The sequence below is a fragment of the Vidua chalybeata genome, chromosome 3 (assembly GCF_026979565.1).
Source record: "Vidua chalybeata isolate OUT-0048 chromosome 3, bVidCha1 merged haplotype, whole genome shotgun sequence".
In the NCBI taxonomy this organism is placed as follows: Eukaryota; Metazoa; Chordata; class Aves; order Passeriformes; family Viduidae; genus Vidua; species Vidua chalybeata.
In genome coordinates this window covers 38,705,905-38,726,143 of record NC_071532.1, presented here as the reverse complement: position 1 = coordinate 38,726,143, position 20,239 = coordinate 38,705,905, and the positions used below count along the sequence as shown (strand labels likewise).

Here is a 20,239-nt window from a genome sequence, read left to right as displayed (position 1 = left end):
CACAAGATATTTTTCCATAAATGTAAATGCTGATTTCCTAGACATTAGAACAAGATCTTTAATTAATCCTTAATGTTACCGTAACTCATTACCAAATCCCAGGACAAACACAGGCCTCATCCAAAAGCACTGTAAAAACCTGAAGTTATGGTCTCAAACCAACACATTTCCTCTTTAAAAATACAGGAAGATGCAGTAGTTACAAACAGTCCATTTATTGGGCCTTAAACTACGTACACAATTGAAATCATAATTTTGGCACTACGCTATACAGTGGTTACATCCGTGTGCTGACTCTCCTTAAAATACTGTCCCAGGAGCACTGCTGTGCTTGGAAATTTGGGATGAGCCACACAAAGGTCTCAGTGCTCCTGGGGGATTTTGCATGAAAGATGAAACACACGCCAGTTTATGAGTTATTACCAAGTACCTCACATTCTATGAATGGATCACACCAGAATATGTGATGTCAGCACTGAGAAATGGCCACACGTGTTGCAGTAAAACCTGAATGAGATAAAGACATGAGATACAGGAAAAGCAAAACAAACCCTCTCAGACACAAAGAGATATTCTGTTAAAGAAAATAATTTAAAAAACTAAGAATGGCATTTGTTTTGATACAAAAGCCAGAACCACTACTCTATTAACACCTAAGTATGAATCTTTACAAATTAATCTCACAATGGTGTTATGTAAAAGGTTGCAAACTGTACAATGCTTTGTCAATGCAATACCTCTACAATTTATACAGTCTTTTACAACTATGTAACACTTACTAAACAGCTTGTTAAACAGCCAGTTGATACCAGTCTCTTAACAAAGCTGCAGGCAAAAAAACACAGAGCTTCCACAATCTTCAAACAAGATATGCTTGCTCAATCTTAAGGAGAATACACTGTTAAGAACTGCCTTTCCACACTGTGCATACATTTCATTCTGTGAATTCAACCACCACTAACAGTCCATCATTTCCTATCTGTGGGTTTTAATGACATGGAAACACCCATTTCCCTCTTAAAAATATGCAGAGAATAATAGATGTTTTATTCCACACATGGTCAAGACACCCCCTAAGGCCTGGCCAGGCAGCAGGAGCTGCCCATGCTGCATCCTGCACTGCACAGAGCTCAGCTATTTACATTTGCACAAGGGAAAGAATAGAAAAAGGCAATGCTGCCCTGAGGTGGACTGGATGGTACTCAAATCCCAGTAGTGAAAAATAAAACTCTGAGGAAGGAAGGCTCCTGGGATTGCGTATGGACTGGGGGAGGAGTTGCATTGGCAGAATTGGAGAGCTCCACTGGGAAAATTCCGGTTTGCGGCACTCTCTGGTTCTGCACATCCTTAATGTCAGGAACAGGGGGCAGAAGAAGGGGGTGAGGGATGTGCAGTGTAGATCACTGTGTGCAAGGAAGCAGAAACAAGACTGATGTGTGATGCAGGCCAAGGAGAAGAGTCTTGCCATGGACTCACAATGAGGCCCTGCAGGTGCAGCCTCAGGGCTCCCCCAGCTGCTCCCCAGGGACGTGAAATTCCTTTTGAGTACAACCAGGTCTCTATGTTTGTATTTAACAGTAGTTTTGATTAGGCATCAGGATTTCCAGCACAAAGTTCTCTACATGATCAATTTCTTTTGAGTTTCCTTTATTTCGCAGAAAAATTCCTACATCCTCATTCTCCCCAGAAGAAGCCTGAAAAGAAAGAAGAAAGTTCAAAACACAAATATTGCCTCGTGCTCTTGTTCATATGGAAAGATTAATTAAAGCTTCTCTTGGAATACTGTCACAAAACATCGCAATACAATAGAGATGGGAATCTTGTAGTGTAACAAAGAGAAACCCCAGGAATGGATTCACTCTTTGGGGACATGCCTGTGTGAAGAGTCCTTGGCAGCAAAGCCAGAGTGTGGAAGAGGAAACCAAGTAGTAGCAGCCATTCCCTATCCCAAGATATAAGTGATAGCCTGGACTGGGTGGTGTAAAGTCCTCAGAGGCATCAGAAGTACAAAGCAGGACTTTAGGGGCACTGCTAGGCATTTAAAAGGCGGCCAACTGGCATAAAATGGAAAAAAGGTACATCAGTACTCAAGTAAAGAAGTGTAAATGTCTTAGCAAAGCACAGGGATGCACAGAAAGATGGGTAATATTTAAAATATTTAACCAAAATAAATCTGACCAAAACCACTGGAAGAGGCAAGGGCCAGAAATTTTCCCTGTGGTTAAGGATTCTTCCTGACTCTGGGGTAGAATTCCTAAGAGTGAACCTTATGGCAAAACCCATCAGCTGACCCACCTATGCATAATAGCAGGGTGAAACCAGAAGGTCAGTGAGCACCAGGAGCTGGTCATCTGTGAACTGCTGCTTGTGCTCCTGCCAGTTGTCGTGGTGGGTCCTCCGGAAATTGGACAGTGTTTTCTTCACCGTCATCTGCCAGCACAATTGGGATGGAGCTCTGTCAGTCAGGGACCCCAGCTCCACACCAAAACCAACGTTGGAGACCACAAACACAACTGCTCAGTACCACCAAGGCTTGGAGCAAACCCAGAGGATAGGAGGGCTCTGGGGAATTCAGTCCATGATTTTTATTTTCCCAGTTCTGTTTAGTCTTTTGACTAGGGTCATGACTCCAACATTCTTATAAAAAGGACTCCAGGGTCTACAATTTTGAGCTGGGAAACACTTAAGACTTTCTTATAAAATAAAAGCCAAGTGTGCTTTTCCCCCACTGCCAAAATAAAAGCCAAGTGCTTTTCCCCCACTGCCTTTTTCTTGGCTGTTTCAATAGCGTGTTTTTGGTCTGAAAACATCAAAGGAATTATTCATCTAACTCCTCTGGCTAAAACAGCCACAGTCAACAAAACCCAACAAACAGGACAAAACAGTAAGACTTAAAGGCAACAATTTCTTTAAAAACTTATTTCTAGGGCAGCTCATAACACTTAATTTTAAAAATTCCAGACTGATGTTTTGGTTCAGGTTGATGTTTCCTAGAATGGCATGCACAAAAGTGACACCTTTAATGAAAAAAAACCCACTTCCTCATAAATACAGTTCTTGTAGCTTTTATTTAAATGCTTTAAATTTGAAAGCAAGGACAGATATACCACAATAAATATTTAAAAGCAGGTCATGCTTTAAAACTATTCAGAGTCATTTAGTAAAAGGCAGGAGAAATTAAATTTCTTAATAGGTTCCTATGCTTTTCTAGGAAAAGAGAACTAAGAATGAGTCAGGTATTCAGCTGTGCTCTGTTTAATAGAGAGTTGCTGTATTGTTACCTCAATAGGCTGAGGATCATTGAGGTGGGCACTGAGATCCATGAGGAGCTGTGGCATCCAGGTGGGCACATCATAGGGACTAGACAGGATGCAGGCACTGAGCCCCAGGACACCGGCGTGGCGCTTCACCAGGTCTGCAAAAACAGGGCGTCAACCTACATCAGTTAAAGAAAATCAGCAACAAATTCCCTGGCACTGCAGAGACCTCCAGCTCTGTAGAAATCCAGAGACTTCTACAGATATGAACTTATGGACCTCCAGATTTTTTCTGTTTCCTTACTCAGAATCCCAGATTCATTCTTGTATCTTTAATTTTTTACACCTCCTTCCAACTGGAATCAATCTGCAACTGCTGGACACTTTATAAACATTTCAAATGAGCTTCCCTCTCTCAAAGAAACTCATTAATAACTCATAATGACATCTCCATGTTCCCCTCTATCTGCATTCTTTGTTTTCTCAAATCCCAGAACTACTGGACAATATGGAAAGCAAACTTCTGGATCAAATGACTGCAACTCAGATGCATTAAATGCCCAGGCAGAAGCCAAAGATCCAAATCAGGGTTAACTAAGGGTTTATTTTTTGGTTGGTTGTTTTGTATGTTTGTTGTTTGGTTTTTTTAAGAATAAAAAACCCACACTGCTAACAAATAGAAGGTAAGGTGGGCAAGGAGTGAAACTATGTTGTGACAGCTAAGGAACTTTATTTATTGAGGAACTTGCTATCCCTCATCATCTGCATCCTTATCTCTGTGAACTGGAAATTGGAAAAACATCTTTAATGTTAATTCTAAAAGAGTAAGAAATTAATTTAACATACTCAAAATATTTGCCTTTGCTGTGTATTCTTACCATTAACGTTGCAAATCAAATTCTATGGCAGTCTATGTCACCCAAAACACTGATTTTCTTCCTGAGCTGCTTTCTTACCTCCTGAAGGAATTGTGTCCCCCACTGAGGCCAGGTCCCTCTTCCTTTTCTTGGGGAGCCTCATCTTGCAGAGCTGCTCAAAGTGAGTCTGCATGGGCCTGTCCATGGTGAGGAAGTTGCACTGCAGGAGCCCGCTGAGTGTGGTGGCAGCCATCTCCCTCACCTGGCCACAGGTGGGACACAACACAATTTATTTATGCCATTACTGCCCTTTTAAGCACACCCCACTAACCCATGTGAGCAAATCTTGCTCAGCAAAAGCCTTTTAAGTATTATCCTGCTATTAGTAGTTTATTAGACATCTCTTTAAAATTAATAAACATGCGTTGCTGTAATACAGAACTACTGTCAAAAATTTGCCATAAGGAGACCTGCTACTCAAGGAAATAATGACATTTAACTCCATTGTCAACAGAAGAGCTTTAGAAAGTTTAAAAAACAAACACTGACTGAGACCAAATAATCAACCTGCTTCACAAAATTCCTAACAGGCTCTGCATTGACATCAGTTAATAAGCAACAAAACAAACTTTTTTATCAACAACTCAGTTCTGTAATGCTCCAGCATGACAGATTTCCTTGTCTCAAATACCAGATCTCTGCACTGCATGAATAAAACTAGAAATCCAGGTTGGAAATATATTTTTAAGGGTAACACAGAAATCCCAAAGAACAAGATTAAACTTAGCTTTCATCTAATTGCCAAGGCATTCTAAATACAGATCTCCTTTTCTATTCTTTTTAAAGAAGCCACAGCACCTTGTTAGTGAATTCCAAGTAGAGACAACTCATCCTTGCTTTTAGAAACAAGTGACTAATCCATCAGTATTACTAATTTCTCTCATCTCCTCAAATCTCCCAAAGCCAGGAAGTTATAGATGTGTAAAACTGTATTTAAATTGGGAGTCCCTCCAAAACTCACTCCCACTTTCCAAACTTACATTCTGACAAAAGCCTCCTAACATTTACAAACTTGCAAACCAAATCAACTGGTTGAGATGCTGCCACCAGATTTTTGATAGGTACATTCTGTCACAAGTAACTGCAAACAGAACACTTGTCTCTGTGGAGCACAAACACCTGCTCTGAATCCAATGCAGCAGATTTTAATAATAAATTACGTCCTTGAACATGATGTTCTAAGCCTCACAAAGCCATAAGTACAGCTGCAAAAGCTGCAATAATTAAACAAAGGAAGTTCAAATCAGCTCTTGAGACTCTGACCCATTCAATTTAAATTTTTACCAGGTACTATTCTAACGTGATCTACTTTGCTGATAGTGAAGGAGGAAGGATGAGGTGAGAGGCTGGCAGTGCTATTTATCAGCAGACTGTGAATCCCTGAAGAGATGAGCTATTAAATGAGACATGATGTGCTAATATAAGAGCCAGACACAAAGCAGCTCGGCTGGGAAGTGAGTGAGCTCTCAGGAGAGCGGAGCTCATTTACATCCCTACTCCCTGTATTACAACCACTTTAATTTCTAAATTAATCACCCAGCTAGAAGGAACACTTTGCTATGAGGAGCACCTGGAAGCAAAGCCTTTAAAACCATTCAGGAAGCAGCTGATCACTCACCACCTCTGGCACTAAATAATTTATAAATGATCACACTCACAATGAAATAAAAACAGAATATAAAAATTAGAGGAATCTCCCCATCCCCTATGGGGTTTGGTTTTTTTTGGTCAGAAGGGACTGATCACTGTCTATAAAAGTGCAGCAATATCACAACAAAACCACTCAATAGCACAAGCCAAACCCAACTGCAGAAAGGACCTACTTAAACAGAGAGAAAATACTCTCATTCCTGTAAAACTGCAATGCAATATGAAAAAATGCTTATCAAGACTGAGTGCTGTGCATATTAAAACAATCATCATCAGGTCTGGCCTTTGCTATCAAAATAAGCAAAAAAATAAAAGTATCATAAAATCCAATAACCAAAACCTCAATTCTATAGAGCAAAGACACCAAACCCTAGTCAAAGCTAATGTTTCTCATCTTAAAAATCCAGCATCCAAAAACTACAAAGGAATTACTCAGCAGGATACTGCATCTTGTCAGTTATTACCAAGAAAGAACAAGATTACTTTTCAGAGAAAAGTGAAAGCTTCCATGGCAACAGCATGATCCAGAGTAGTTATGAACACAGGTAGGCTTTTTGGATTTGCACCTCTGTGGTGCAGAGATAATTTGGTACATTTAAAGTAACTCGATAAATTGCATTCAAGTGAATAAAAGGTATTTTTCAAAATGGTGTGAGATTATGAGGTAAATGTTCTGACAAACAACTTCTGTAGGATTGCAAAGTGATGCAGAATGTTTCTTCTAGAAGGAAAAAAGCATCCAAAAGTAGGATTTCATTGATATTTGGCAACTGCAAAAACACCAAGGAAAATGATGGTGATAGGGAGATAGGGGAGATAGGACAGGCAGGAGGTTAACACTAAAAATTCTTCACTTTGCTTAAACATGACTTAAATTAACATAATTTAATGCAAGCCCCTCAGTTCTAAGTAGTTCTTGATGTAAATATAAAGAGTATTTTTGTCATTAATATGATATATGATTAGATGTGAGGCAGACCAATAGAGTAATAAATAGTGGTTTTACACACTTTTCAGACATGAAGGGATTTGACCTTGGATGTTGAATTTTCTGCCAACACCCATTTATAGTGGAATTAATAATCCCTATTTCATGTACTGAAACCAAGCTCCAAGTGATGCAACATTCTGTGAAAAAGGAGAAGCAGTGGAACTTTTAAAAAGTCACTAATGGAGTATTTTATTATCCAATTTATTATTTTATTATACTAATGGAGTATTTTGTTTTCCTGGAATGAATATGAAAGAAACAAATCCTATAAAGCTCATTTTCAAAGCAGGAAGAATGCTGTGTTAGAAATACCTCCTGAATTAATTTACATGTCAGCTTTTCCATAAAACTTGACAAAGGCAAGAAACAGTGCAGAGAAGGGATCACTTGCCTCAAGCTGTTCATCTTCCAGGAGTTTTATCACCAGCCATCTGATGTCATTGACTGCCTCGCTGTTGTTGAGGAAGATGAAGAGATTGTAGAACACCATGGTCTGGAGGTAGGTTAAGATGGTGTATCGGGCATGCCAAGAATTGCTTTTTGCTATCTGCAGTGAATAAATCAGGGTGAGAAGGCAAAAATGTCAAAGAAAGCAGGCCCCTGCTGGAAAGTGAACAATATTTAAGAAAAAAGCTTCTGGAGGCAGTAGCAAAGAACTTCCTTTATTCAGGTAATTTTGTTTCATAGACCTTTTATCTCCAAAATAGGCAGTTATTATTTAGGCAATAATTTTCACAGGCTTCACTTCCACAGCAGATTGTTAAACAGAAATATACTGTAAAACCCTAAAAAAAAATCAGATTCAAGGGCAGTTCTTTAGCTGAAGACTCATTCTGAAACTGGATTTTGAATCGTTACACTCATGAGGAGACTTAAAGTGATCCACTACTGAACTAAATGTTAATATATCAAAATATTGTTCCATTTGTTATCAGAAGTAAGTGGCTTAAATGTTAAACAAGATAAACTTACTAAGTGTTTTAAAATACTTTAAATAAAACCTTTCAGATCTAAATCAGTATTTGATTAGCTTAGAATCATAAGTATTGTATACTCTTAAAAGAAAGCAGAGGATGCATGAGATGAGAAGAAGCTTTAAGCTGTTTAGACCACACTCACTTGTTTTAGCACCTGAAGTACCAAAGGCACTTGCTGAGGATACAGCAAACCCTGAGACATCAAGGACAAACACATCTTAGCATCTCTTTTGAGCTCATCGTAGCTGTTGTCGTTCTCCACAGGTGCAATCTAAACAAGAGCAGGGAGGGAACAAAACTCTGTTAGTAAATAGGCACTGGTGACAGCAAAATCCTCAAAACAAGAGTAATCTTATGAAAGGACAGCATCTAGGAAAAATACATTCAATATAATGCTGAAAGATTAGGTTAGCTGGGAAAAACAATCAATATGACATTAAATATTCTCAGTAAATGATCAAGATATCCTGGTGAGATTTTGGTTCCCCACTGCTATTCTCTTGGTATCAAACCCAATTAAGTTCATATTTTAGATCCAGGTCCAAAACTGAGACAAAGCTTTACCAAGGCCACTTTCACTTCAATAGACCTTTATTTTATGTTCACACAGATTACTGTGTTTGTGCACTTTGGGCACACATGGATTATTTCAGAGAGGTAAGACTGGATGACACAGATTCAAAGAATACAAGAATCAGAGGAACAACAGGAGCTGCTTAGAAAGAATTGTGTAGTCAGGAATTGTGTAGTCAATTGTGTGTCAAGAATTGTGTAGTCAGGAAACAAAAGAAAATTAACTCAAGGTCCTTTAGAGAATCATGGAATGGTTTGGGTCGAGATGTCAAACATAAAACACAACCACTAGAGCTGGTGGTTCAATGCCACGTGTAACGTGGCCTTGGAATATTACAAATATATATAAATAAAGTAACTTCAGTTTATTTTTATAATCCTTCTTTAATCAAACATAACCAATAAAGGAGAAATTGAAGGCTGTACCTTGAAAAACAAAGGTAACAGCTGGAGCTGCTCCGTGACAGCTGTAGAGAAAGAACGTCCTGCACTCGCCATCAACCACTTCAGAACTGTTTAAATAAAGAGAAACTATCACTGATTAAGAAGAAAAATATTAACAACTCTGCTACACAATTTGCAGACCTCAGTCACCATGTGCTAAAATACCCCCCATTCCTTGAGCTCCTTAACTCACTGGTTTTCAAGAGTTTAATGCCCTGAGTTCGCTCATCTTGTTCGCCGACTCCATTCTCTTCCATAACATGATTTTGGATTTCTTCATCTGCTTCCATGAGGGGTTTGAGGTTTTCAAGTATCCGGGTAGTAAATTCATGGACACGAGGAGATTTAGTTGCAGCAGTGTTTGGCAAGGAAACATCTATCATGAATATGTAGGTCAACACACTAAAAAAAACAAACAAAGCCAGCAGGAACACACAGTCAGCATGACTCTTGTCCAGAAAACAGTGACCTGTGAACTTCAAATGATCCAAGATCAATTGGGTGACCTTTGAGGGTTAATACTTAAGAGAAAATTTCTTCTCATCTTCAATTCAAAGCTATTTAAAACCAAATGTCTCTTCTAAGAGCTTTAGAGATGTCAAACATAAACACAGACAAGAAATTGGTGAGGCCCTAGCACAGGTTGCCCAGAGAAGCGGTGGCCGCCCCTGGATCCCTGGAAGTGTCCAAGGCCAAGCTGGATGGGGCTTGGAACAACCTGGGATAGTGGAAGGTGTCCCTGCCCATGGAAGGGGTGGGACTGGAGAAGCTTTAAGGTCCCTCCGAGTCCAAAACATTCTGTGAATAGACAAATGAAAAGATGAACATTCTATGAAAAGACAAATATAAAGAAGTCATCTGAATTTCTGAAGCAAGTCTCTTAATTATACATCTGATTTTTGTCACAAGCATTAATGCTTTTCAGGTTAATTATTTAGCTACCTGACTACCCAAATAAAATGAAGATTTAAAACCCAACAAGAACTGCAGCAGACAACACTAACCTTCCTATTCTCTCTCGGACATTCTTGTAGACCTGGGTGAGTTTGGGCTCCAGGTACTTGAGCAGCCTGTGCAGCAGCTCTGGCACTCTCCACTCCTGCTGGGCAAGGCCCCCTTGCAGCACATAAAGCCGGCTGGGAATCAGAACAGCTCATTTTTAGTCATACAGAACATTCCTCCTTCCCCCAGTCCCCTCCAGACTTCGTTTGGGAATGTGCACAAGTATGTCAGTGCACCAGAGTGTCCTTCAATGAGCAAAAATGGGTAAAAATTGCCCAGTGAAACAACAGCCTGCTCTGCCAGCCCCAAACCTTCCCATCCTGTTAACTGAGTTACATAAAAAATATTACCATGAAGAACCTGCCATTGTTTGGGGAAAGCTATTTGGAAAGCATTGCCTTTGTTCCCCTCCCCTACAAGGCAGCTGGCACGGCATCCTCTCAATACAGCTTATCCAGGCTGTATTTCCTACTCTATTCAACCACAATAAAACAGTTCAAATTAATTTTACCAGGCATCTACAAATGATCCTCCTTCACCACTCAGTGGAGATTCCAACAGCAATTCAAACAACCAGTGCAGTTTCCTAGGATCTCTGCTCTCCTGGAAAAGAACAGGGATCAAAGATGTAAGTAAATGAGACTGGTTTAAAACATAAATAATGTATAAAAAAACGTATAAACAAGGAAAGTTCTGACAGATTCTTTTTTTGCATCCCCTGGATTTATTTATTAAATAAGGGCAATATTCAGGATGTTTTCACAATGAACTTCAATAGAAGAAAAACCCAATAAAACCATACACAGTTTTAATTAATTGGTAAATACAATCAGAATAGAAGGAATTTTAGCTTCATTTTTGAGATATCTGAATAACCATGCCTGAATTTTGCTAATTAGGGTTCTGGCTGACAAGCTACACTGAGTTCTGCTGAGTGGTGTGAAAGAATTATTGACCCAAGATATTTGTGACCTATCACTGACCCTGCTGCCCTGCACCACAGCTCCCAGGTCACTGCAGGAATGTTAATCCACAGTGGATCCAGCTTTAGAAGACAAAAAATGAGATACTTACACAGGAGGTGGCAATGCAGGTGCCCCAGTCATTGTATGTTTCCACTGTGATGTTGGATAAAGCTGTTCGAAGCAATGGACACAGAAGGTTCCAAAGTTTTTCTACCTGCCCAGCAAAAACACAAGAGACAAGATTTTACTATTTTACTTTTAAAAGATTTTACCCAGCCCAGATATTAAAATGTCTTCTTTATTTTTGTACTGATTCTCCCAGGATTATTTTTTGGCATAGACAGCTGAGCCTGAATTAAATAAATATTTAGCAGTCCAAGGAGGACATAATCACTTATTCCTGTTGGAAATTACAAACCACATCAGCTTTGCCATCTCCTTTACACCAAACTGTTCCTAGTTTTAATACTGGAGCATATTCCTAACACCTGGCAAGAACAGGAGCCAAACCGAGCAATGAATTGCGCTCCGAGTTTGGCAATCAAGACCTCAACTTCTAATAGAGTTAATAATTCAAAATTACTCTTTAACTTCCAAGAATGACTCAAAAATACTGCTCCAGCACCTTCTCAAAGGTCCAGTGTTTAGAACCTCTTATGAGGCCAGCTATGATTTCAGCTAGACATCTCTGGGTGCTTTCATGGGAGTCTGCAACCAGTTGCTCCAAGTGGGGCTGAAGAATTGGCAAAAAGGCATCATCAAAGTTTCTGAAAAGGCCCTGGAAAACAAGAGGGGAAAAGGTCTTCAGGAACTATCTAAAACACTGTCTTCCCAAGAACATCATAGAATTGTCAAACACTTGAGTTTGAATGTGCAGAAAGTGAAATTACTTTGCTTTTTTTAAGAGCATTATACACCAGTGTCCTTCAGACCATTACAATACTCTAAATATGTTTCCTTAAGTAGTTAATCAGAAGAGAGGATTAATAGAATTACCCAGAGCAGCTTTAAAAATCAACGTTTTGCATCAGTATGAGCCCAGAAGTCTGTGGCTTTTCCATGCTCTGGGAATTGTCTACAAAATGAGAGCAATTTAGTGATTGAACTCTCCTTACCTTGAAGAGGCAAAATCTGCGAGGATTAAATTTGTCTTTTCCCTTTCTGTCTTCTAAAGACAAAAACTTTATTAACTGCTCAACAAAATTGGGATCAGAAAAGTGATCATATATAATTTGTTCCTCCTGTAACAGGAAGAAAAAAAAGGATTAGCTTTGAGGTGTTTGCTTGTCACAGTGATACCCCAGTCTTTACAAGTCCCATGTTTCATTTGCATTCTCAAGGAAAGAAATGTCTTGGTTATCCACTTCCCTTTGCATTTTATAGGGGGGAATTACCACAACCCCTAAAAATTAGTCCTTCCCACTGTCATTAATGACCTTGTTTTCAAGTCTGATCATGATTTGAAAGGGAACAAGAAGGTGTCCATTAATACAAATATTCTATGATCCCTGAGAGAAAAGCAGCAATACATTAAAATAACAACTCCTGCTGGTATGCTGACAATAAGAATTAGAAAAATACAATTAAAAGCATCTTGTGGGCATCTCCACAGTTATCTGTTAACAATATCAAGAGAAGAAGTACTATTAAAAAAATCCCCACAAACTTGCAACTTTTACCTCTGTCAGCTCATCTCTCCTTCGCCCAAGCTTTGGTTGCTGCTCAGCTGGAGCATAAACTGTCATAGTTCTGAATATTAAAAACAAAACATAAGTAATAAAAATAAAAAATAAAAACACACTAGCACATGTTGTTGCTTTCTATGGTGTTGTTTTCCATGTTCTCAATGTTGAATAGAACTTATCCTCAACTCCAAAAGATTGAAATTTAAATAAAATTTACAACAGAATAAAGTTTGTTGTTAAAGGTTTTGCTATACAAGCAACGTAGAATTATTAGGGATAGAATACTCTATATGTATCTAATTTCCAATATGAATATTTCATTTTAACAGCAGCAGTTTAACAGCCATGTGGAATTTGTGCCTATAGCCCATAAAGAGAGAAACGGGTAGGAAAGAAATAATAAACAAAAAGCCCCAAACCAACCAACACAAAACCCACCCAGAAATGTTAAAACAAGCAAGAAGCACAAAGGACAAAATAAATTGCCTTTTTTTTTTTTTGTGTGGTTCAATCAATTTAAATACATATATACAAGAAAAATTAAAAATCATAATAAACCAGGATTTTATTTCCCACAGAATTTTTCCTGCTGATTCTCCCAGCTCCACCTCAACACTAACACTACTCACTGGGGCCAGGTGTAATATCCCCAGTGTGTTTTCTCCACAAAACAGCAGGATTCCCAGGCTTCCTTGGTCTTTGGCAGGCTCTGGCTGTTATAGTGCAGCCACTGGTTGTCAGCTCTGTCACCAGCTTGGATGCTGGAAGGCTTCAGGCTCCTACCTGATCCAAGAGGAAAATCAAAATTAACATGCATAAAAATGATAAAAATATATAAAAATTTTAAAGGAGACATACAAATTGTTCTCACAAATTACAAGGTTTTCAGAGAGAAAGTAACCCCCAAAAGCAAAAAAAGCCCGAAACTGAAAAATTACCAATTATACTACTTCTGTATCATATTTACCTATTTTCTTAGAACATTAACAAACAGGGAGAAAAGATCTATTTTTAATTTAACCAGAAAAGCTTTAAAAAACATTTTAGGATGAATGTAAGGTATGTCTTATATTGAATAAAACATACTTATTTTGTAAGGGCAGATGGGCACTTTCTTGTGTGTTCTCTTAAGCTGCTTAAGAATCCCAGCCACAGCTGAGATGGCCACCTAAAGAAAAGTAAAAAATGGGCATTAATGTATTCATTTCATACATTTCCCTCAGAAGGATGTGGCTCATCATCCCTAAAAAGGCATTGAACGCTGGAGTGAACCCATAAAGAAATAATCCTGATTATTTCAGGGGATACAGGACATGAATTACTTTAGAGTCCAGAAAACTCTCACTAATAATTTTGTTTTAATAATTTTTTGGGGGAAAAGATGGTTTGTTTTGAGCCTCACTGAGGCAGCAACAGAACAGACAAAATACATCGATGGCTCCCTTCAAATAACAAACTGCAGGTGAGAAAAGCAGCCATCTGCAAAAGAAATTCTGCAAAAGAACTCTGAAATAAATAAGGACACAGCCCATCCCACATCTTCACAGTTTACAGATTTACACGTGTCATGCTACAGTGTTGCCAAGATTGCCATTTCTTGGACTGGGAATTTTGTGCATGTGCATGGCTGGAAGGAGGAGGAGGGAGTTCCATCTCAGTTTTTGTGCTTTATCCCAGCAAAACCCTATGAGCACTTGATATAAAGGCCAAAGAGCTGCAGACCCAAAGGAAATCCTCCTCCTGGGCTCACCTTCCGAACCACGATCGCATCATGGTTGAGACACTGCACAAAGAATTTTATGGCACGGGGGGGCAGGATCCTGTCATCCCTCAGCAGCAGGGACAGGAAGCCAATGCTTATGTGCTCGAACTTCCAGGGCCTGAAAAAACCCCAAATATTCAAAACAGAGTGTAAATACCAAAGTTTATGTATTGGTTTTACTCAGAAATTATTACATGTATTAAGATTATGGAAATACATAAATTAATGGCACTGCTGTAATCAATGAGCTTAACTCATTTTGGGAAACCTCCAGTGTTCTGGGAACACATAGGTGTAAAAATATAAAATGCATGGTGTAAAATACCTATAGGGATATTATTTTAAAAGTTTTTTAACACAAATACTATGGGAACAATTAGAATCTATTCTGATGTCAGTGTTACAGACAGAACCAGAGCTTTTTTAATTAAAAAAATATAAAAAAACTCAGTAACAGTCCAGACTAATTAAGGAAAAAGCTGAATCATCACATCCAAGATGCGATGATGCCTTATATTAACAAATCAAGCTCCCAGTGCAAATAAGTCCAAGACCATGGTAACTGTCCTCCTGGATATTGATCCATGCAACCACCTCCAATCCACCCTGAAAAAACGCTTTCATGCACAAAAAAGGGGGACTTACAGATTTCTCTGCTCCACACAATCCAGCAGCATGTTGACCAAATTTTCATAGTTCCTGAGAGAAAGAGAGGGAGTTTATCAATCACATCTTATTTTAGAAATCCATTGAAAAATAGAGGAAAAGTTCCTCAACAAAAGGTGTGTGAAGGTGAAAAGGAAGAAGCAAAGAGGAAATAGAAATGTAGAGAAGAAGATGCAACCCAACAATCCTTGGACATACTGGATTTTTCAGTGTAGCCACTTTGGATTATGACATTTAATGTGCAGTTCAAGGAAGCTGAACTCACCTCAGAGCCTCAGCATTCTTCTCCTTCTGTCGCTGAATCCCCAACTGAATTTCCTCTGATCCCAGAGCTGGGAACTCTGAACTTGGCTGTCCTGACTTCTGCAGCAGAACAGCCACTTCCATGCACTTCTCTGGAACCTGTTGATGGACAATGCAAAGATCTGGGACTTGAACTAACAAGTTTTTAATGTCTCTGCTTTGGACTCAGCAGAGTACAGAATTTCCTTGTCCATAGAGACAAGCCTGAACACCAAGGAATTGTTCACTCACTGCAAAATCCAGCCCAATGGTTTCATACTGCCGATGGATTTTCTCTGCTAGATCATCAAAGAGTCTGACTATGGATGGCTTTTCCAAGGACATGGCTTTGCTAAGCCCAGAAGAAACAATTGCTGGCCACGTCTGTGCTATACAATCCCAGTCGTGCAGATTGGCCAAGCACACCCCGCTATGATTCCCAAGAAGACAATATAAGGCACCCTGTGGAGCGGAAGATGGGGTTTGGGAAGGTTAAAGCTCGGCTCATCCATGATATTGACATACGCACACACCCACGCAGAATAAAAACTCAGCTGCAGCTACCAAATCATTAAAATGTCCATAAACATTCAGCGTCACTGTCAAATTACTGAAGATTTTGCAGAGTCCTCTTCATTTAATAAGACTGGAAGCCCTGCCAATTAATTTATCCACAGATTGGCTGCCTGATTTCTCAATTATGTTAGAGGAGATGATTCACAACTGCTTCACCTTGACTACAGCTTCTCAATTTCCATTCCATAACTTAAAAATAGGTGCTAACTCACATTTTGGTAATACCTGAGCACACAGGGAACATGTTTAAACACAGTATTTCTCCTGAAAATAGATCTGATACAAATAATTCCTTCCACCAGTCATGCCTATTGGCCATGAAAATATCATTCATGCTGATACACAAGCAAATCCCACTTTCCCCATTAAAAATTCTCATCTAAAAACACTTTCAAAAGACAACCACAAAAACAAGTTAATGAGGCAGTACTTTAAATTGCTTCTGAGTGACATCTTGCCGGTCGGGACGCAGGAATTCCAGAACTAAGGGAATGATATCTCTGCAACAGAAATTGTAGGTTCCCAGAGCTGTGAAGAATGCTTGCTGAGCTTTACTTCTGACCTGAAAAAAAAAATTTACTAGATAAATGTAACATTCTCATCTATTATTTATGCATTAAGTTTTTATCATGTATTTGTGCACAGAAACAAAATTATTTGTGGAAGATTGTAAACACCCCAACTTGTTTATAAAAACCTACTTCTTGTTACTGGCATTTACATGAGAACAGCTACAAAATTACAGCAGATTCCTTATGTTGCCAGAAACCAGGTGTTTTTAAGCACATTTGAAAGCAAACAGCCAGAACAATAGATTTAGGATGTAGAATCACTTGAAAGGACCAACAAAATACTCCATAAATCTCAGTTTAAAAGGGCTGCTCCTCACCTGCCCATAAGAACTCGTGGACAAATACAGAAGATCCCTGATCATCTCCTGGTGGGAAGTTTTGTATTCGCAGCCTTCCATTGTCAGAGTTCTCAGCTGAATTCATGGGAAGCACAAAGAAAGGACAGATTGTTTTTACTTTTCACACATATAAAAACACCAATGCGGGACTATTGTTATGATGACATTTAGCTAACTATGCAAAGCAGCTTTTCAAGCAAATTAGTGAGGACTGAAGGGTAAGAATTACCTCATGCTGCAGCATAACCCTGTCAATCAGCAAGGCTCTGATGTGCTGCTTCTTTCCTTGAAGCTGCAAGAAAAGGCATCCTTTGGTTTAGATTTCAGTATCAGATCTGCAAATCAGGAACCAAAGCTTCACAAAGCCAAGTCACTGACCCTGTTCTCCATTGATTTTTTCACTAGATTGAAGCTTTTCCATCGTGAATCAAACTCATGCTTATGAGACCCTTGGAACTGCAAAACATCACTGATAATCTGTGGAAAGAAAGAGAGGATAAGAGTGATTTTTTTGCAAAACAAGTCATCTGGCTGTAAGTTTGACAAACGTAAAGCATACCTTTATTATTAGAAACAATGACTTGGTATCATCTTCTGAATTATCAAGAATGTAATCTACAATTGGGAGAAATGAAATTTATAATCAGACAGGAAAAGAGCTTTAAAAATTAGCAATGATTTGTTTCTGCAAAGCTTAACTTTCAGAATTACAGGCAAAGTAAACAAATACAATTTCCTCATCTATAAAATCATACTGAAGTATGACACTGTTGGTTTTAGTTACAGGAGTGGTCAAACTTACGCAGCAATTTCCTTGTAACCCCTGCAATTGTTTCTCTGTAATTCTCCCTGGATAAATCTAAAAGAAAACAAAACATTTTCTGTTAATCATACAACAGCATTAAAAGCAATTTATTGTGGAAAGCCAGAGCAGACTATTCAGAACTGGCAGTATGAACTATTATAAAAATAACCATTTGTTATATCTAAGGACATGGCTCTCATCAGTTTATCACCTCAGCTGCTTGGGTTTTATAGGTACACAACCTTCTTTATCTGCCTTGACAGTTGGTTTTATTTTTAAGTTCAGGCAGTTCATTTGGCTTATGGGAATTGAGGGAATTGAGGAACACACAGAGCTCCCATCCCCAGCCAGATCCACATCTCGTGTATCACTGCTGAAAATAAAACTGTGTGTACACAGAACTCTGGTGTTGGTCATAAAAACCCATTTCTACGAGAAAAAGAATCAAAATTATGGTCTCCAAAATAACCCATTGTTTTTGCAAAAAAATAAACCAACTCAAAAACAAAGCAAATAAAACCCCAAAAAAAAAAAAAAAAACCACAAAAAAAACCCACACACACAAAAAAAAAAAAACAAAAAAAACCAAAAAACAAACACCCAACACTTAAAAGCCTACCTGAACAGACAGGGATCTACTCACCATATTCAACACCAGTGTACAGCTTTGTCTCTTCCAAAGACACCAGACTTGGGACCCTGCATGACAATGAATTAAGTATTATTACACATTACACAAATAATGAGGTATGTGCATTTCACTAGCATTTAATTCATTTTAACAAGTTAAATTTCACAGCAGTAGCACACAGACTTCTGGATTTAGTAATAGTATTGTCTCAGTTCTCATATTTATAAATTAACCATTTAATGGTTAATTCAATGGGTTAATTTGATTAAATTAACCATTTAATGGTCTGACCCTTTGGGTCAGACTTTGTCAGAGGCAGGGACACCATAAAGACACCTTGAACCCAGAATTTTAATTTCCCAGTTAACAGAACCTCTTCAGTTCTATTAAACAGGCAGGAATTTGGTCTCTGTCAAACCTGTGAACACACTCATTGAAACACACATGGCTCCCTGTTGTAGGGAAGGACAGGAGAGTTTGAGTCCTTTCCTGACAAGTGAATTTTCTGTATCTTGGTATCTACTATGAGTGTTCCCTAAAAGCAGGCTTATAGCAGCAGCTGTGTGACAACAGCAGTAAGAAAGCATAAAACACAGCATGAAGGAACATAATCAATGAGAATGTTTGGGATACAAAATAAATGCTACTTACAGATGAGCCACCCTTTCTCCTTTAAGAGGAGGCAGAATGTTCCCAGAACCAATCAGGCAGTTGTGCACAATGGCAAGACACTGCTGCACATCATCTCTTAAACAAAGATGAAAACCTGGTTACTTATCTGTTAATCGCTTGAAAATACACAAATGACAGACCACATCTTTTTTGTGAAGTTTTATGGAAATTTTTTCTTTAGTTGCAACACTTCTAAACACAGGAGGAAGAACTGCAGAAATCAAGCTGGGCTTTTTTGAGACAACCTAATTTGTTTACAAACCCCAATATTTAACTTCATTTTCTGGAAAACATGGGAGGTTTTATATTTCAAAACTGTGCCGGTAAAATAAACTAATGTGAAAACTGCTTTGATGAATTTTATCTAATTCTCAGATAAAATCTATGAAATAACTCCTTACCCCAAGGCCAAGACAATTCCTTCTGTCCATGGGAAGGATGAGGGAATACTTTAGGAGTGCATATTTTACAGTCTGAAGATAAATTAAAATGCAAAATGTGAACAAATTTTTTCCTGTGTTACTTTAAGGGAATCTTGATGCTATCTCAGCTAAGTAGGAGCTTTGGAAATCTTAAAATAACATCAAAGTGCAACATTATAGTATTTTCCTCTCAATTTTTGTACTGCCTGTGTGGCTGGCAATAACTACTAGGAACGGATACGTGCACCTTTCTCCATCCTACCTGGACATTTCCAGCTCTCCAAGTGCATAGAGCTCCAGCCTGGTGAGCTCAGGCTGCAGGAATGTATCCAGCAAATAAAAAGCAAAGCTTATTTCCTCAGATGAAGGAACATGCCACTGGATGTCCAAGTTCCACAGGTCACCTGGCTTACCCCAGTCCTGCGGCAAATAAAGATGCTTCTTATTAATCAAGCTATTTGAATTGTGTTAAAAAAAAAAAAAAAAAAACAAAACCATTTAATATTATTAAAAAAAAAACCAAACACATGGGAACTAGCTACTGCTATAAAGTAAAGTAGTTATCCTGACAAGTCCAGGAAAAACACCATTACCATAAAATCAAACAGAAATCCCAATCCTATGTATGTCTACACATATCTAGAAAATAACACATATCTGAAAGCACTAAAAGGAAAAGGACTGCACTGGTCTAACTGAAATATAACTTAACTATTCCTTTGACTGGATATAAATTCTTACACATTTTTAAGTACAACTCAGACTTTTCATACTCCCATAGAGAACAGCAAAGTCATTGTGAACTTTTTCAGTTTCAGAGGAGGAATTTAAAATGACTGTGTGATTGTTGGTTTTTTGGGGGGTTTGTGGTTTGTTTGTTTTGATGGGGGTTTTCGCTGCTTAGCATTTAGGCTATTTTTGCTTGTTTTTAAATGATTAACTGGCCCAAATGGATATCTCCATCAGTTACAAAACTGGACTAGCTTTCAGTAACAAGAGATTATCTGCAATTGGCAATTATGTGAAAACATTTTTCAGCAAAATGCAGTTGT

At 38.5% G+C, this 20,239-nt stretch overlaps 1 protein-coding gene across 2 annotated transcripts in view; it reads right to left on the bottom strand.

Annotated features, from left to right (window-relative positions):
* Positions 1-199: 199 nt before the first annotated feature.
* Positions 200-20,239, bottom strand: part of PSME4 (proteasome activator subunit 4) — a 44,410-nt gene continuing 24,370 nt past the window's right edge. For both annotated transcript variants that reach the window (XM_053937451.1, XM_053937452.1), the window contains 29 exons: positions 19,450-19,607; positions 18,745-18,840; positions 18,106-18,161; positions 17,460-17,516; positions 17,217-17,272; positions 17,036-17,134; positions 16,887-16,949; positions 16,637-16,732; positions 16,178-16,309; positions 15,424-15,633; positions 15,155-15,291; positions 14,869-14,922; positions 14,212-14,341; positions 13,548-13,629; positions 13,091-13,244; positions 12,456-12,525; positions 11,892-12,017; positions 11,402-11,554; positions 10,886-10,990; positions 10,323-10,414; positions 9,814-9,945; positions 9,003-9,211; positions 8,792-8,877; positions 7,935-8,063; positions 7,207-7,362; positions 4,214-4,376; positions 3,282-3,415; positions 2,296-2,430; positions 200-1,694 (listed from right to left, as the gene is read on the bottom strand). In XM_053937451.1, the coding sequence (XP_053793426.1) occupies positions 2,296-2,430; positions 3,282-3,415; positions 4,214-4,376; positions 7,207-7,362; positions 7,935-8,063; positions 8,792-8,877; positions 9,003-9,211; positions 9,814-9,945; positions 10,323-10,414; positions 10,886-10,990; positions 11,402-11,554; positions 11,892-12,017; positions 12,456-12,525; positions 13,091-13,244; positions 13,548-13,629; positions 14,212-14,341; positions 14,869-14,922; positions 15,155-15,291; positions 15,424-15,633; positions 16,178-16,309; positions 16,637-16,732; positions 16,887-16,949; positions 17,036-17,134; positions 17,217-17,272; positions 17,460-17,516; positions 18,106-18,161; positions 18,745-18,840; positions 19,450-19,607 (3,270 nt within the window). In that variant the 3' untranslated portion in view covers positions 200-1,694. The remainder of the gene's footprint in view (positions 1,695-2,295; positions 2,431-3,281; positions 3,416-4,213; positions 4,377-7,206; positions 7,363-7,934; positions 8,064-8,791; positions 8,878-9,002; positions 9,212-9,813; positions 9,946-10,322; positions 10,415-10,885; positions 10,991-11,401; positions 11,555-11,891; positions 12,018-12,455; positions 12,526-13,090; positions 13,245-13,547; positions 13,630-14,211; positions 14,342-14,868; positions 14,923-15,154; positions 15,292-15,423; positions 15,634-16,177; positions 16,310-16,636; positions 16,733-16,886; positions 16,950-17,035; positions 17,135-17,216; positions 17,273-17,459; positions 17,517-18,105; positions 18,162-18,744; positions 18,841-19,449; positions 19,608-20,239) is intronic.